Source organism: Labeo rohita, chromosome 16 (genome assembly GCF_022985175.1).
Source record: "Labeo rohita strain BAU-BD-2019 chromosome 16, IGBB_LRoh.1.0, whole genome shotgun sequence".
Taxonomy (NCBI): Eukaryota; Metazoa; Chordata; class Actinopteri; order Cypriniformes; family Cyprinidae; genus Labeo; species Labeo rohita.
The window spans coordinates 35,869,307-35,887,305 of record NC_066884.1 but is presented as its reverse complement, the minus strand read 5'-3'; the positions used below and the strand labels follow the sequence as shown (position 1 = coordinate 35,887,305).

At 35.2% G+C, this 17,999-nt stretch overlaps 1 protein-coding gene across 1 annotated transcript in view; it reads left to right on the top strand.

Annotated features, from left to right (window-relative positions):
- lars2 (leucyl-tRNA synthetase 2, mitochondrial) overlaps nucleotides 1-10,840 on the top strand; it is a 97,311-nt gene extending 86,471 nt beyond the window's left edge. Inside the window, exons 20-21 of the mRNA XM_051132052.1 lie at nucleotides 3,552-3,679; nucleotides 10,451-10,840. Of these exons, the coding sequence (XP_050988009.1) occupies nucleotides 3,552-3,679; nucleotides 10,451-10,630 (308 nt within the window). The 3' untranslated portion in view covers nucleotides 10,631-10,840. The remainder of the gene's footprint in view (nucleotides 1-3,551; nucleotides 3,680-10,450) is intronic.
- The last annotated feature ends 7,159 nt before the right edge of the window (nucleotides 10,841-17,999 follow it).

Below are 17,999 nucleotides of genomic sequence, written 5' to 3'. Positions count from 1 at the left end.
GTAAATGCCTGCTCGGTGTATTGATAGAATACTTAATCCTTTTATTTGTTTAACCCTTACAAAGAAAATCAATGTGAAGGTTACCTTTTCCAAGTAACTAGTAAAGTAATGCATTACTTTTAAATTGAGTTACTTTTTCAAATAAATAACTGAAGTTACTTTTTTTTTCATTTATTCACTGACACCTGTTTTGAAATTGGGGGTGAGGTAAAGAGACACTTCCTTCAGCCTGAGGCTGAATTATTTCACTTTTGGTGTGAAAAGGCCTTTATAGTTGCCAAACATATAACTTCTCTGGGGGTTTTTGTTGTTAAAAAAAATAATAGGCAGGCCCAGTCCAGGTGACAAAAAGTAACACAAAAGTAATGCATTTGTCACCCTAGAGAGTAACTAAGCAACACAACTGGTTACTTTTTTATGCAGTAATGTTGTTATATTGTAATTCATTACTATTATAAGTAACTTTCCCCAAGACTGTCCATGACACACTGATAGTGTTTTTGGTACTGAATGAGTACCGTATTCATGTACCACAGCATTTATTTATTTATTTAGATGGTAGTGCCATTCACTAATTGGTTTCCTTTTATTTGAATTTGTATCATTGTGTAGTTGGCTATGCCTCACAGGAAGATGAATTGTAATGAGAAATTTACTAAATTGCAAATCAATGAAATTCAACACAGTCAAACAACATAAATATTTTAATATTTTAAAAATATTTAATCATAAATATCAGTGTTGGAAAACTTTTAAAAGGAATGCATTACAATATTCTGTTATTCCTTAAAAAAGTAACTAATTATATTACTTAGTTACTTTTTATGGAAAGTAATGCATTGTGTTACTTTTGTGTTACTTTCTGTCACTTAGGCTAGGCTTGCTTATTTTGGCAAACGTAAAGGCTCTCAACACAGGGACAGGAGTGAATAAATGGGGGGGAAAGTAACTAGCACTACTTATTTGAAAAGGTAACTCAGATATTTTCTCATAAATTTAAAAGTAATGTATTACTTTACTAATTACTTGAAGAAAGTAATCTGATTACATAAATTGTGTTACTTGTAATGTGTTACCCCCAACACTGATGAAATTTCTTCTCTGATACACAGAATACATTTTTGGCAGAAGATTGGACGTATTTTGCTAAATGTCACAAAAATCATTTCTGAAAATACCCCATGCATATTTTGTGTATGATAACATATTTAGGAGATTTGTAAATTCAATGTAAGAATTGGTTATTAATTACTTCCAAAACAAAGATTCACATGTAATGTACTCACCCCCTTTGTCATCCAAGATGTTCATGTCTTCCTTTCTTCAGCCGTAAAGAAATTATGTTTTTTGAGGAAAACATTTCAGGATTTTTCTCCATATAATGGACTGATGTGGTGCCCCGATTTTGAACTTCCAAAATGCAGTTTAAATGCGGCTTCAAACGATTCCAAATGCAATTGTAAACGATCCCAACCGAGGAAGAAGGGTCTTATCTAGCGAAACGATCGGTTATTTTCATTAAAATAATACAATTTAAATACTCTTTAATCTCAAATGCTCGTCTTGTCTTTCTCTCCCTGAACTCTGTGTATTCTGACTCAAGACAGTTAGGGTGTGTTAAAAACTCCAGTCGTATTTTCCCCCTCAACTTCAAAAATAATTTCGAAATCATCCTACATCGCTGCAGAAGTACCGACACAGTCTTTGCAAAGTGAACATGCAAAGAAGATCAAACACCCTTAACAAAAAAGGTAAAACAGAGATATAAGACAATTTTGAAGTTGAGGGAGAACATGAGATGGGAGTTTTTCGACATACCCTAACTGTCATGAACCGGAACAAAAACAGTCCAGGTAGAGTAAGACAAAATGGCATTAAAAAGCATAGAAATTGTATTATTTTTATGAAAATATCCGATCGTTGCGCTAGATAAGACCCTTCTTTCTCGGCTGGGATCGTTTACAACCGCATTTGGGATCATTTGAAGCTGCATTTAAACTGTATTTTCCTCAAAAAACATAATTTCTTTATGACTGCAGAAAGAAAGACATGAACATACTGGATGACAAGGGGTGAATACATTATATGTGAATCTTTGTATTGGAAGTGGACTTCTCCTTCAAAAGGTATTCCAGAATTCAAAGGCATTCAACTGAAAATTATGCAAATGGTATTTTCTGGTGTAAATACAACATTGCTAGTATGATTTAAAAAAGGAAAAAAAGGTGACTCAGGATGAAAGTGAATGATTGTAAGCTGGGTGAAAAGTCGTGGAAATACTAGTGGTGAGGGGAAAAAAGGAAACTCTTGGCCCCTATTGTCCATTCCATCACATCCCGCTATTGTCATACACACACACACACACACACACACACACACTCTGTGTGTTTGTCCTATGCAAGGAAAAGTGAACATATCCACGTGCTCTGATAACAGTGACTGATGCTGACCACAAGATGTGTAACTATAGGACCAAGCATTGCTTGTTAAAGGTATGTTTGTGGGTGTGTGCTCTTAGATTTCCAAAGAAAAAAAATAACAATAATGTAACAACATGAGGGTAGTAAATAATGTCAAATTAATTATTGTGTGAACTATTCCTTCCTCTCCCACGTCCTCCTGTACTTATGCACACACACAAACACACGCTAAGGACAAGCGGAAATGTACATCCTTCCTGAAGGCCATGTTGAGGTTAGACACAGGTTTCTAAAATTGTAGTATTGACCAGCGCGTGACCATCGGACGCCTGTTTATGTGCTGGATCATTCTCTGCCCCGTGTTACAAAACATTTACTGCTTTTGCTGTTCAGTTTGATGACACTAGTGGATCTTTAACCCTATAAAGCCTACTGTAGCATATTTCTAAAACCTGTAAATGATGAACACGATCAAAATTGCTGTTCGCAATCTGCTACATGCCATATGTCATCTGATTGAGGCATTTTAGTATAAATGTACAAACATCCACCCTCAGAATGTGCTTCATGTGTCTTTTCGGCCTTGAAATCCTTACTGAATTGTATAAAATAAACCTAACTTTTATATTGTAAGTAATATTTCAAGATGGGCACTTAGTTAGATGTGAGTCTTAAATATTAGGCTTTTGAGCAACATTTATTTGTTCATTTAAATTCAGTGATTGCATTGCATTATATGTTTTGATCATTTAAATATCATCGTACTAAGAAATGCTATTGGGAGACAGAGTGATGATTTTGTATCATTTTATGTATCTGCTATACTGTTGTAAAGATTTTATTGATTTACATTACAAGCCATCAGAATTTAATTTTTTTATGATTTTTGGCCAGATGAGACATATATTATGTCTTAATGTTCAGTAAACTGTTCAATTTTTCTGACTTTTTTACTTATATGTCAGGTTTTAAAAGGAAAAAAAAAGTTTTGGTCTCCTGTCACAGTAATGTCTTTGAACTGCCTCCATTTAGGAGCTTTTCTCAACAAATATTAATATGTGGTTCATTTGATTAATAATAATAGTTTATTGGTGCTCAGACTATGTGACAGTTTCTTGAAACCTCTCTCAGGCTTGTCTCAGGTGAGGAATCCTCTAGGAAGTGTGCTGTCGGGGAAGGGAAGTGTCCTTCAGCAGCCGTGGCCTAGTGTGGATTCAGAGTACCTACAAACACCCGACACACTCCAGCTGTCCGTACGGGTATGACACACACACACAGAATACTGAAAACACTCCAAATACAAGTCTGTTATTTTCTCCAGAAATGAAAATTTGCTGTTAATTTACTTACCCTCAGGCCATCCAAGTAGGTAATGTTTTTCCTTCAGTAGGACAGTAAGAAAAATTAGAAGAATTTTTTTTGCTGAAGCTGTGGTCCTTAATGATTTATAAAATGCAGGTCAGTAGCTAACGTCACAGAGTCAAAAAATGCATATCAGGCAACACATAATTACTACCCATGGCTCCTGACGATATATTGAGATCTTGTAATCATCATTAAATCATACAGTGACATCATGTATATTATTAATGCACCCAATAATGAGATGAAATGTGGATTTTTACATGACTAAAGCATTTAAAGGGTTAGTTCACACAAAAATGAAAATTAGCCCATTATTTACTCATCCTAGGTGTATATGACTTTCTTCTTTCCGATGAATCCAGTCAGAGTTATATTAAAAATTGTTTTATAATGGCAGTGGGTGTTTCTCTTCAGCAGCTCAAAACAAGCCGAATAAAGTGCATCCATCCATAATATAAAGGCCTCCTGTAGTGAATCGATGCGTTTTTGTAAGAAAAATATCCATATTTGAAACATAATAATCACTTTTCTCTAGCTTGCGCTAAATGTTGCACACAGAAGTCGCTCTGGGCGGATGAGGTATGATGTTGGCGTCGTACATGTGCCGGTAAGAATTGACAAATGTGGAAACACAGAGGAGAGAGCAAAACAAAACAATGGTCATGAATTAATAGTACAAAACGAGGATTTGTAAAGAAAAATGTTGAAGGATTTTGGTATAAGCCAAGAGGAGACTGGTTTTCTTTTGCAAAAGTAAGGAAACTTTTCTTTCTTTTGCTCCTGTAAACAAACTTTGGTTTTCGTGAGACTCACCAGCGCATGCGCAACACATACATCCCTACGTCATCTGCCCAGAAAGGCTTCCGTGTACAGCAGTTAGCACAAACTAGATTAAAGTGATTATTACATTTTAAATATGGCCTCTATGGCCATCTCTGGAGCCGTGTGAGGCACTTTTTATTATGGATGGATGCACTTTATTGGACCTGTTTTGGACTGATGAAGAGAAACACCCATCCACGGCTATTATAAAGCTTGGAATTTTTTAATATAACTCAGATTGGATTCGTCTGAAAGAAGCAGTGGTGGGCGAAGTACACAAATAAAGTACTTGTGTAAAAGTACAGATACGTATAATAAAATATTACTCCAGTAAAAGTAAAATTGTTTTAAAGCTTATTGTTTTGCATAAAGTTACATATGATATGAGAATAAGACCTGAAGTTAGGAAGAACATTTTAAGGAAAATAATTATATTTTCATAATGTTTCTTTCCTCTCAAATCTTGTCTATGGTGTAAAAACACCCCTGCTCAAATGCCTCCAGAGGGCATCACTTCCCTCTTTGGTAATTACTGTAGTTACCATGTTCTGAACATCACTTTTTCCCCTCAGATGTAATCTATCTAGGTGGTTGAATAAAAATATTTGGACTTTATATCTAAAAATTACTTCAACTTAGCACCAAGCAGCTTGTTAACTAGACAGTTAGCATCAGCTAACAATATTTACTTATTTTCAGTATGGTTATGAATTAATATTCATATCTGTCTACTTGGCTAGTTGATCCAAACAATATAAAAATGTATACTGTTGATAAACAATATAAAAACAGACGTCACGTAGGGCTAAATGCGTAGCATTTTAATAAAACTTTGAACGTTAAAGCAGCGGGGAATATGAACATACATGAGTTATTTTATTTAATCTGTGTTATTTAAATGTTTTGTTTTTTTACCTAAAACACAGAGACACTCATGAATTCAAGCATTTCAGTGGGCTTCAACAGATCACCCTTTACAGCAGATTTAATTCACAAACAACGGACAGTTTTGACTTAAATATGATTGTCAGTTACAATAATTAATCCTAAAATTCGACATTAGTAACTTAGTTTTTGCAGCATCAGTCGCACGCGCGCTCACTCACAAGATCTCCCGGTTCTAACTTGTAAATTCAGTTCACTGGAGACTCGCTCTGAACGGATCATTTGAATCAGTTGTCGGCTTGAGAACAGCTGCAGTCGGATCATTCCGATTCGTGAGTGAATCGTTTGGTGTGATTGCGAAGACAGTTTAACAGGTTCATTAAAAAGAGTCAGTTTGTTCAAGAATCAGACACCGCTTCTGCGTCTAGGAGCATGTTATATATTATAAAGAGTAACGATGTGTTTTATGGAATGTAGTGAAGTAAAAGTGAAAGTTACTCAAAATAAAACTACTCCAGTAAAGTACAGATACTTGAAAATGTACTTAAGTACAGTAATGAAGTACAACTACTTTGTTACAGTCCACCACTGGAAATAAGCAAATCATATACACCTAAGGTGCCTTGAAGGTGAGTAAATAATGAGCTAATTGTCATTTTTGGGTGAAGTAACCCTTTAAGGTGAATGAACTAGTTTTAATCAAGCTTTTTTACATAAACCACATGAAACCATGAATTTTAATTTGGCCCCTTCATTCAAGTGCTGGGTTCATTCATATGCATATTAGCAGCTCACTAGTCTTCGGTCTGATTCAGGAGGTGAACTGGAGTGCTGAATGAGTAATTCAAAATTTATATTTTGGCTCATTTCAAGTCAGAGTGACTGTCTGGCGTCTGAAAGTGAGTTTTGATTGAGTAACGTGTTGATCTGTGCTGCTCGAGCCGTGAACTGTTCCAGACAGTTCAGTCTGACTAAAAATAACCGATTCAATACAATGATTTGTTCACAAACCAAGTATTTCTCCAGGCCGTTTGCCTGAGGCTCTGGATTACAGGTAATAATGTTGTAAATAATGTTCAGTTTCTTTTACTGACTGATTGATTAGTTTCATAAGACCTCTATATATCGTCAGGAGCCATAGGTATTAATTTCTGTTGCCTGTATATCATTTTTTGACTCTCAAACTGACAGTAGCCATTGAGTTAAATTGTATGAATCACCTACATCTTGTATGGACTGAGTGTGAGTAAACTAACAGAAAATTCTTAGGTGAATTATCCCATTAATTTGTTCCCCGGGACTATGTGAGCGGTGCTTGTTTGCTAAAATCAATGCCACAAGGGTGTTCTGTGTACTGTACATCATTACTCGTTTTTTATTTTTCCACTTCAAAGTTTGATGCTTAGTGTTAGGAGTTGATGTGAATTACTAGCCTTAAGCATGATCAGTAGTTCTAGTGGTGCTGGATTTAGCAAACACAACTTTCAGTATCCTAGTGTATTTGCAATACAGTATATTCATGGCATCAGGATGTTTGAATGCAGCATTTTCAGCACAGGGTGTTCTCTGGGAGAGTGGCAAAGGGAAAGTGTTTACCTCCAACTTAAAAGCCTGTATTTCAGTACAGGCTGTCTGTAATTTGTGAGTGTGTGAAGGGATTGGCCTCTGAATCTGGCCTGATGAGTGAATGATTATTACAGACTTGAACCATCTGGGGGCTAAGATCTTTCCATGACAGTCTTTTGAGGCAAGAGTGTGTCTCTGCTTGCCCTTGTGGATCTGTCATTGGTGTAAATTGGTATATTTATGCTGCCTTCTAAGCTGTCTCGTTTTGTACAAAATCCAAGGCAGCATTACTTGCAGAATCACATTCTTCATGGAGAGAACAATCCATCCCAGAATCCATTAAAAAAAAAAGATGACAGATGGGAAATGGATAGTAAAGTATAGATAAAATTAGTTCATGTAAAAAAAAGTTTTACTATTTTTCTTACTATGTATATATACTAAAAATTTCTTGAGCTTATGTTGTTAAAGTATTGTATTGTTAGCTACTGAAGCAGTTTCCACTTTGAATTCTGAGTTTTTATGAATTTTCATTTCATGATTTCTGGATTGTCACCTAAGCTGAACAATGGAGAACAATCTGCTGTTGCCAGATACCGAAACTCACCTGAACACAGTTGGTGTCAAACTAGTTCAACTACTGTAAATCAAACTAAGAAAAAGAAAAAATGTTACTGTACATTTTCATGTTTTAATGTTTTTCTGTATTCACCCACCCAAAAATAAGCACACAGACACACATATATATAGAGTACACATAATCTGGCTAAATTGGATAAAGGTGTAGCTACCATGACTATTACCAAGAAAAATTAAAATCATGAGTTTAATGAGCATGAGCTGTTACTGCATACTCAGTTAAAAAAGTTCTACCCAGAAGGCTTTGCTACACCCACTCTTTGCCAGGCCTCAGGCTGGCACCAGCCCGGTGGTATTTTAGGGAATCCCCTGCTTCGTGCGGGTGGCTGGGCTACTTTGGGAGTCATAATAACAGGGATGATTTTCTCCCATGATGCAGTCCAGCTGTCTGGGTGCGTTTCATTTCACCGCAGACGCACTGAGGAGCAGATGCACCAGAAGACCAGCTTTAGTTGCACACAAACCCACACACAAAGCTAACAACAGCAAGGCATCCACCCTTTTTTGTTTAGTCATCCCATGATATGCAACAGTACGTCAGCTTAAACAACTAAAACTACTGTTGATCTGGAGAAAAACCATTTTAAGAATATTTTGTCCTCCAGCACTATTGTTGAAGTATTACACTTCTGAACAAAGATTTTGAGAATGTGAAAATAGTAGTGTCCGTTTTAAATCAGGCAGGAATAAAGCAAATTGATTTCTGGAAGAACTTACTTAAAGGAGTTCACTTCCAGAACAAAAATGTACAGATAATGTACTCACCCTCTTGTCATACAAGATGTTCATGTCTTTCTTTCTTCAGTCGTAAGAAATTATGCTTAAGGGAAACATTTCAAAAGTGTTCTCCATACAGTGGGCTTTAACGGTTCCTGCAAATTTGAACTTCCAACCGAGTTTAAATGCAGTTTCAAAGGGCTCTAAAGGGCCTTAGCTAGCAAAACAATTGGTTATTTTCTTTAAAAAAACAAAACAAAAAAAAACACAATTTATATAGTTTTTAACCTCATATGCTCGTCTTGTCTAGCTCTGTGATGCGCAATGTGTACTCTGTGTAATCCGGGTCAATACAGTTAGGGTTTGCTGAAAAACTCCCATCTCATTTTCTCCTCCAACTTCAAAATCATACTACATTGCTGCAATAGTATCGATCCAGTGTTTACAGAGTGAATGTGCAAAGGTGGTCAAACACCTTTTACAAAAAATGATTTTGAAGTTGGAGGAGAAAATGAGATGGGAGTTTTTCAGCAAACCCTAACTGTATTGAACCGGAGTGCACAGAGTATGCTTGCACATCGCAGAGCTAGACAAGACGAGCATTTGAGTTTAAAAAGTATATAAATTGTACTTTTGTTTTTTTTTGTTTTTTTTTACAAAATAACTGATCGTTTAGCTAGGTAAGACCCTTCTTCCTTAGAGCCCTCTGAAGCTGCATTTAAACTGCATTTTGGAAGTTCAAACTCACAGGCACCAGAAAAGGTCCACTATATGGACTCTTAAAAAACAATTCCTTTACGACTGAAGAAAGAAAGGCATGAACATCTTGGATGACAAATGGGTAAGTACATTATCTGTACATTTTTGTTCTGGAAGTGAACTATAATTTTTACTTGCAGTGACAGAGTGTCACATTTCACAAGACTCAAGTTTTTCCTCTGCTCCATCTTCTTCCTCACCGTTGTTGCACTACAAATTTCCATTATAAATACAGAGGCTCATTGCTTTATAATTCATATTTACACATTGTTAAAATGTTCTTTTCCATAAATAGTGTGTACATAATGATAATGTGTTAGTATATATACTATATAGGTCTGCATGATATTATGTTTTTGAAGTCTCTAATGCTCATCAAGGCTGAATTTATTTGATCAAAATTGTAAAATACATTGCAATAGTATATTACAATGTAAAATAACTCTTGTGAAATATAATCAGTGATTACTTTGTGATTACTACTTATAATCAGTGATTACTTTGGGTTTCAGTGTCACATGATCTTTCAGAAATCATCCCCATTTGCTGCTTAAGAAACTATTATAATTATTATCATCATCATCATAAATATTGAAAACAGTTATATTACATTATAAATGTCTTAAGTGTAACTTTTCATTAATTTAATACATCCTTGCTGAATAAAAGTGTTCATTTCTTAAAAAAATAGATATTGTTAAAAAAAAAAGTTTTGTGTCGTTAAGATTTTATGTATGTATTTATTTATTTAGGTAATAAATAAATGAACTGACTAACAAACATCTATAAACCAGAATACGGACTTACAGGTAAAATAGTTTTGTTTTTATCTATGCTTTTTTTTTCAGTGTATCTGTACTTTGCAGTATATAAAATACATTTATCACCAACATTTTCCATCTGTCCATGCCCATCTGTTCCCATCTAAACATTTCTTGCAGTGGATTCTAAGATTATCTTCTCCATGAAGAACTTTTTGAAAATTAGACAAGTAAGAAAACGTGTCTCAATCACCCACAACATAAATTTTGCCTGACGGACAATCAAATGGGCAAAAAAAAATTCCTAGACTTACAGTAAAGGACTGATATTTGGAGAAGAAACAAACTGTGCACCATTCACTACTTGTTATCTTCAGAAAATGTCTAGTTTGTCATCATTTTATATCAGTCAGACTTCCATCTGTTTTTGGCTCAAAAAATATAAAACCACTTGTTTAGTTGAGTGTCTTTAGTTTTTAAGCTTTCAGATGTCAGTATTCTCTGTTTTCTTCTCAGATCAATAATAAGGTGTGTGGGAGTTTATCTGTACCTCGTGAAGTGGCTCAGGACGCACAGAAGGTTCAGGAACTGGTGCTTAACAGCCCTCTGGGTGCCCGTCTGCTCTCTGAGCGTGTCATTAAGAAGGCCATCCTCTCGCCCAGAACGGCCCTCATCAACTTCCTGGTGGACGAATGACATGATGTGCCTTACTGGACTTTTGATTCCAGAATATACTGTATGGGAAAAAGACTCCAAAGAGCCACATCAGGAACACAGCTGGTGGAAGGATTTTTGAAAAGGGAACAAAGAAGGACACGGTGTACTGAGGAACTTTTCCGTTTTACAAGATGTTGAGATAAAAATGAAAACAGCTTTGCTCTGCTAAATAAAGAGGATTTTAGGTGATTTTCAACGTTTTTTTGTACCTCTCAGCCCTCGTCACCTCTGACTCCAGGCCTGCCTGGCAGTGTTAGTGTTTTGTAGCGAGCTATTTTGAACAGCCAGTTTTAGCCTGACATTACAACACCTCTGACAGACCTGCACTGCCTGAAATGGAGATGTGGAGGTCATGCTGTGCTTTCAGACAACAGTGGGATTCCTGCTGGGTCTCATAACCAGAGTCTCACCCTGACCTCATCAAACACTCATTTAGGTGACTCACTGTCCTGTGTGAAGTCTTTAGGTCTTGAACGTCCTGATTGTGGTGTTAGGGCACGTACACACTGAAGATTACGCCATGTCAGATAACAGCGTGAATTAAAGTATTTCAGTGGGGGTGTTGCATCAGGAGAAAAAAATTAGATGTAGATTTAAACTGAAACAGTTTTCATTTTTCACAAAGGATAAATAATACATTGAATTCGGTTTTACATTTTAATGAAGAAGACAAAGTAGTAGTGCATTTACTTGATTTACAGTACAACTTCTAAAAAAATATATTTTTTAGTGTGAGATGAGGTAGAAAACAATGCAAAAAGTTACAAAATGTATTGGCCAAAAATAATTACTTTCAAAATTTGCTTGTCTTGCTCTAAACACACCCACTTTTACCAGTTTATCCTTTGATAATAGACAAGCAAATGCAGTTTGTAGTGTATCTTCTTGAATAAGCAAAATACTAAAATCCTCAATATTGCTGGCTAAGCCTATGTTGCAATAACAAGCCAAATATTGTAAGTCACTGTGGATAAAAGCGTCTGCTAAGTGAATAAATGTAAATGCACATCAGAAATAAAAGGTATCATAAATTTAGCTTTAGTGATTTTCAAGCTGTGGCCAAATTGTGACTTGCATCTAAGTAAAACGGTTTATCGAAAAAGGAAAAAAAAAAAAAAAAGTAGGCTGTAGACTTGATTCTGTGCATTGGATGTTGATTAGATTGAGGCAGATCTGAACTTGCTTCTTCAAATTTGCTTCTTGAACTTTGTTCTTTGGAAAATAAGATACTTGGGGAAAACTCTGTTTTTCATCTTGACAATGGAGGTGAATGGTAACCAAAACTGGTGACACAAGGGTGAGTAAACAATGACAGAATTTTTATTTTTTCCATGGTAAAAGTACATCATTAATGTATGTATTGTAGAAAAAAAAGATCAGAAATGAATTTTTTAAGAAAGTGCTTTTTTAAACTTTCATCTAAAAAAGTTTAATGTTACTTGCTGTTTCTTTTTTCTGCGAATGTCTAGCAATTTCTGAGTGAAAATAGTTTCAGAGTAATCTGTATTTTTATTTTTTCAGTGTACACAACAGACATCTTACAGTCGTTCAAAACAATATATTTCCAGAAATAAAATGGTGTCAGGTGAGCTATCATTTTTTTGTCTTAAGGAGCCTAATAGCTGAAACCATATTTCTGTTTTTAGTGAGTTGTCAGGAAGCATTATGTGAAACCATACAATTATCTAAAGGTAATGAATAGATCTTTTTATAAGATTACTGTTAGACAGCTTGAGGAATGCCCATCATTCCCTTTGGAAATGAGAACGGAGAGACTTGAGTCATCACATTTCATCACCAGAGTAATCTGGCCCCATTTTCTCAGTCTCGGCAGCCCAACCCAATGACACAACGTACACTGACACCACGCTCGAGTTAGCGCCTCGCTAAATGGGTTTGCTTTGTGTTAAATGTCTCTGACCTTCTCCAAATGCATCAGAGAGTATGTTCCTCAGTACTTGTGTGAACAATAAGTTGGGAACTGGCATAAAGGAAGCCTTTCATGTCAAACGAAGTGTTATGCCTTTAGGGTATTGACGTCCTGGGACACTCGCTGACAGTACCTCTGTTGTTGGGAAATGTTTTTTGCCATGTTACTCAGTAACCACACATAATTCGGTCTGAAATCGATCCCCTCTGCTGTCCCTTATGGCCTTATGTAAGTGACTCACTAATAAAACACTGAAGAATAATTTTCCAGAAGTCCCACATTCCTCAAATGTGCTGACTTTAAAAGGAGGAAGGGATTTTTTTGTCCCAGATGACATGTGACTTGATATTTTTAGAGTATTCATTTCCTGTGCATTGTGTCTTTTTTGTATTGTGTTACTGCATTCACATTAGTGGTCTGCTTTATTGTTCAAGTTTCTTTTATATGTTGTGTTTGCTAAAGCAAGCATCGCTATTACTGTTGTGAAAACTGAGGTTAAAGGGATAGTTCACCCAAAAATGTCAATTCTGTCATTTGCTTGCCTTCATGTTGTTCCAAACTTGTAAGACTTTCTTTGTTCTGTGAAAATATGAAACAAGATATTTTGAGAAATGGCTTGATTTTGTAGACCATACAGTGGAAATCAATGGTAACCGAAAAGTTTGGTTACCAATAATCTGAACACATCCTCATCCTCATGTTCGTAAACACTGGCATAACTCTTCATACAATTTCTTCAAATTATGTGACTTGTTAAAGGAAGGCGTGTTACTATTTTTTCTAAAGAATCAGATTATTGATTATTACTAAAAACAGGCGAACCAAAATCCCCCAGACTTACAAATCTGGGATTTAAAATCTAAATTAAACTTCAAAATAACATTTTTTAAACAGTTTTATGTAAAATATGTTTAACATTTTGCCATATTTGTAAATCAATAAATAGTAAAGTGGTATAACTGATCAGGCAAACCATTGTCATCAATTCTACAGTGTCTCCAAAAGTTATGTAAGAATGTCATTGAAGATACAAAATATCTAACCAGGCAAATTTTGTTTCAAGAGACATAACAGAAGACTTTTCAAGAAAAAAATCTCACAAAAAGCTGGGTTTAAAACAAAAGACAAGGACAAGAAACATGTTCATAGTTAATGTGATGAACAGCACCTGTGTAAACATGAGGGTAACTGACTAAAAAAAAATCACTGTCACAGCCGTTAATGAAAAGTCATAAAATGAAAGGGAAAATAAAAGCAAATGACACTTATTTGTAGCTAATGCAAAAACATTTTAAGTGTTCACATACTTACGGCATGTGATGTTGTGGGACGTGTGCGGTGCGTGCTTATAGGGGAAAGCATTTCTGTCCCTCTTCACGCTGCAGATAAAGTTGCTGTGTAGGAATGTTTGGCTTGTGGAGTTGATCACATGAGTTGTGTTATCCATCACTTCACTTTCCTCTTCACAACATCATGGTTTGGTTCGGCTGCTAGAACTCGGACATGATATCTTCAGATGGAACCTGGAAGGCTAATCAGCATGCTGTGACTTCCATGTTAACTACCAAACACGTCTACATTGTGTGCAAAGCTGGGTAGATTACTCACAAACTGTAATCCGTTACTTATTACGCAACAAAAATTGTACTTAGTATCGAAACCCATTACATTATACATTTTAGGTAATATAATCAGACTACTTTTAGATTACTTTTGGATTACTTTTGACCTATCTCGTTTATCACATTGATTTAAATAGGATGATCTTGTACCATATTGGCATATAAAAAAACAAATATATAAGAAGAAAATATATAAGAAATTATGTTTTGTAAAGGAACTGCAGGGGGTTTATGAGTTTAATGAAAAACTAATATTAAGTAAATCATAAAAATGTTTTTTTTTTTTTTTATTAAAAACAAGTCATTTTAAAATGAATCAAAATAAAACACTTATTAAAAAAACATTAAATAATTTATTTGTTTACCTGGATGTCATGTGACCATGAACCAACCTCAGAGAACCATGAATATGCAAATGTGATACTTAATTTTTTTGTCCCAGATGACATGTGACTTGATATTTTTAGAGTATTCATTTCCTCTGCATTGTGTCTTTTTTGTATTGTGTTACTGCATTCACATTAGTGGTCTGTTTTATTGTTCAAGTTTCTTTTATATGTTGTGTTTGCTAAAGCAAGCATCGCTATTACTGTTGTGAAAACTGAGGTTAAAGGGATAGTTCACCCAAAAATGTCAATTCTGTCATTTGCTTGCCTTCATGTTGTTCCAAACTTGTAAGACTTTCTTTGTTCTGTGAAAATATGAAACAAGATATTTTGAGAAATGGCTTGATTTTGTAGACCATACAGTGGAAATCAATGGTAACCGAAAAGTTTGGTTACCAAGAATCTGAACACATCCTCATCCTCATGTTCGTAAACACTGGCATAACTCTTCATACAATTTCTTCAAATTATGTGACTTGTTAAAGGAAGGCGTGTTACTATTTTTTCTAAAGAATCAGACAATTTATTTTTAAATGCCAATATGGTACAAGATTATCCTATTTAAATCATGAACCAACTTCAGAGAACCATGAATATGCAAATGTGATATTTAATTATTAAAATATTTATTTTAAAATGTCAGGGGTACTTCAGGTACATGTATTAGGTGAAAGAGGATCAGATGAGAAAAAAAGTTTGTGAATTCATAGATTTGTGCATCTATGTGTTTGAAAGACAAAAGTCTTTCAAAGATACTGAAATGCATGGTTAAATATCCTACAGAGTGATAATTCAGATAAAATGAATGTGTACATCAGTACTTGATGCAATATTAAAACACTTTCATTTTTTTTAAATCAGTGGTCAAATGCTGTGTTGCCAACCTAGCCTGGCTAATGACTGTGTCTACGAAACTGTAAGACTTTCTGAATGTACAGTGCCCTCCACTAATATTGGCACCCTTGGTAAATATGAGCAAAGACGGCTATGAAAATAAATCTGCTTTGTTTATCTTTATGATCTTACATTCAAAAAATTCACAAAATGCTAACCTTTCACTGAAGTAAAACAATGAAAAGTGGGGGGAAACTTACATTATGAAATAAATGTTTTTCTCATATGCATGTTGGGCACAATTATTGGCACGCTTAGAAATTATAATGAGTAAAATATCTCTGAAGTATATTCCCATTCATATTTGCATTTATTTAGCACACTAGAATGACTAGGAGTATGATACTGTCCAGCAATAACTTCCTGTTTCACAGGATTATAAATATGAGGCGCACAAAGGCCAAATTTCCTTAATCATCCATCACAAGGAACAAAACCAAATAATATAGTTCTGATGTGCAGAACAAGATTGTTGAGCTTCACAAAATAGAAAGTGGCTGTAAGAAAAGAGCTAAAGCATTGAAAATCCCAACTTCCATCATTAGGACAATAATTATGAATTCCAATCAACTAAAGATGTTACAAATCTGCCTGGAAAAGGACGTGTGTCTATATCGTCCTAATGCATGGTGAGGAGGAGAGTTTAAGTGTCCAAAGACTCTCCAAGGATCACAGTAGGAGAATTGCAGAGATTAGTTGAGTCTTGGGGCCAAAAGACTAAAAAAAAAAATTCAGACAGCCCCTACATCACCACATGTTGTTCAGGAGGGTTTTAAGAAAAATCCTCCTTGCTCATCCAAAAACAAACTCCAGCATATTTAGTTGTCAGACACGACTTGAATTTCAAATGGGAATGGCTTCTGTGGTCAGATGAAACTAAAAAAAGAGCTTTCTGGCAGCAAACACTCAACATAGCTTTGGTACAAAAAGTACCCCATGCCCACGGTTAAATATACTGCTGGATTTTTAATGTTGTGGGCTTATTTTCCTGCCAGAGGTCCTGGACATCTTGTTCAGATACATGGCATCATGGATTCTAGCAAATACCAACAGATAAAAAATCTAAATCTGACTGCATCTGTTAGAAGTTCTATAATGAGCTGTGGCTGGATCTTCCATCAGGACAGTGATCCAAATCAAACATCAAAATCAACACAAAAATGTGTCACTGAGCATAAAATGAAGCTTCTGCCACGGCCGTCCCAGTTGCCTGACCTGAACCCTACAGAAAATGCGTGAGGTGAACTGAAGAGATGAAGCACCAGCATGGAGCTGAGAAACTGAAGGATCTGAAGAGTTTCTGTATGAAGGAATGGTCTCTGATCTCTTGTCAGGTGTTCTCCAAACTCTTCAGGCATTAAAGAAGAAAACACAGAGCTGTTATCCTGAATAAAGGACATTGCAATAATTGGGTGCCAATAATTGTGGTCAACATGAACTACAGAAAAACATTTATTTCATAAAGAGATTTTCCCCCTGCTTTCCATGGTTTTACTTAAATGATAGGTTAGAATATTGTGAATTTTTTGAATGAAAGATTAAAAGGATAAACAGTGCAGATTTATTCTTACAGCCACCTTTGCTCATATTTACCAAGGGTGCCAATATTAGTGGAGGGCACTGTATATAATCAGTATAGGCTATTTTAAAAGTTAGGGAGAATCAATATATTATAAATAATGTATTGTTATTGTATGAAAATTATGTATAATCCATAAAAAAGTAACTGTAGTCTGATTACGAGTATTTTCAAATGTAATTTAATCTAGTAACAAGAACTTCATATTTGGAATCTGATTACGTAATCCAGATTACATGTAATCAGTTACTATCCAGCTCTGGTTGTGTGTATATACTAGTTTTACAATTATGAGCCGTTTGAATGTTATACATGTGTTGCTCTGAAAGATTTGAAAGGTAATGATTTTCAGTGAAGACCTTAAAATTTTGGTCTGTTCATCACAGAGCTATTGAATGATTTGAAATGTTGGAATATGGCTAGTGCTTGTACTGTACAGTGCTTTTTTTATTATTTTTGAGGCTCCACAAGGTCCAATTATCAAAAATGATTTGAAAAAACAAAAATCATACAGGTTGGGAATGATAGAAGGGTCAATAATTGATGAAACTTACATTTTTGGACCTAAAACTTTTAATTTACACATTCATTTTTTTCATGTATGCGTCAAAGAACACTGTGGAGTTTTTCTTGTCCCAGTAACTGTCTTAAATTAACCGTTAGTCAGATTCACTATAATATATACATTGAAGTGCTGGATTATTTCCACATGTCCTGTGGTGAGCAAATTCTCTTCAGTGTACTTTAATCATGTGAAATTACAACACAACCACACGACAGCAGAGAGTCTTTACACGTCTCTTTCAAGTACAAGCTCTCTAAACCGCCCAAAACTTTCTCCAACTCCAAAAAGGCTGATCTCGATTATTTAGCACGGAGCTCTATGTGAATAACCTGCTCGCGGACACTTTTTTCCTCTTAACGCGCCCGCGAACTG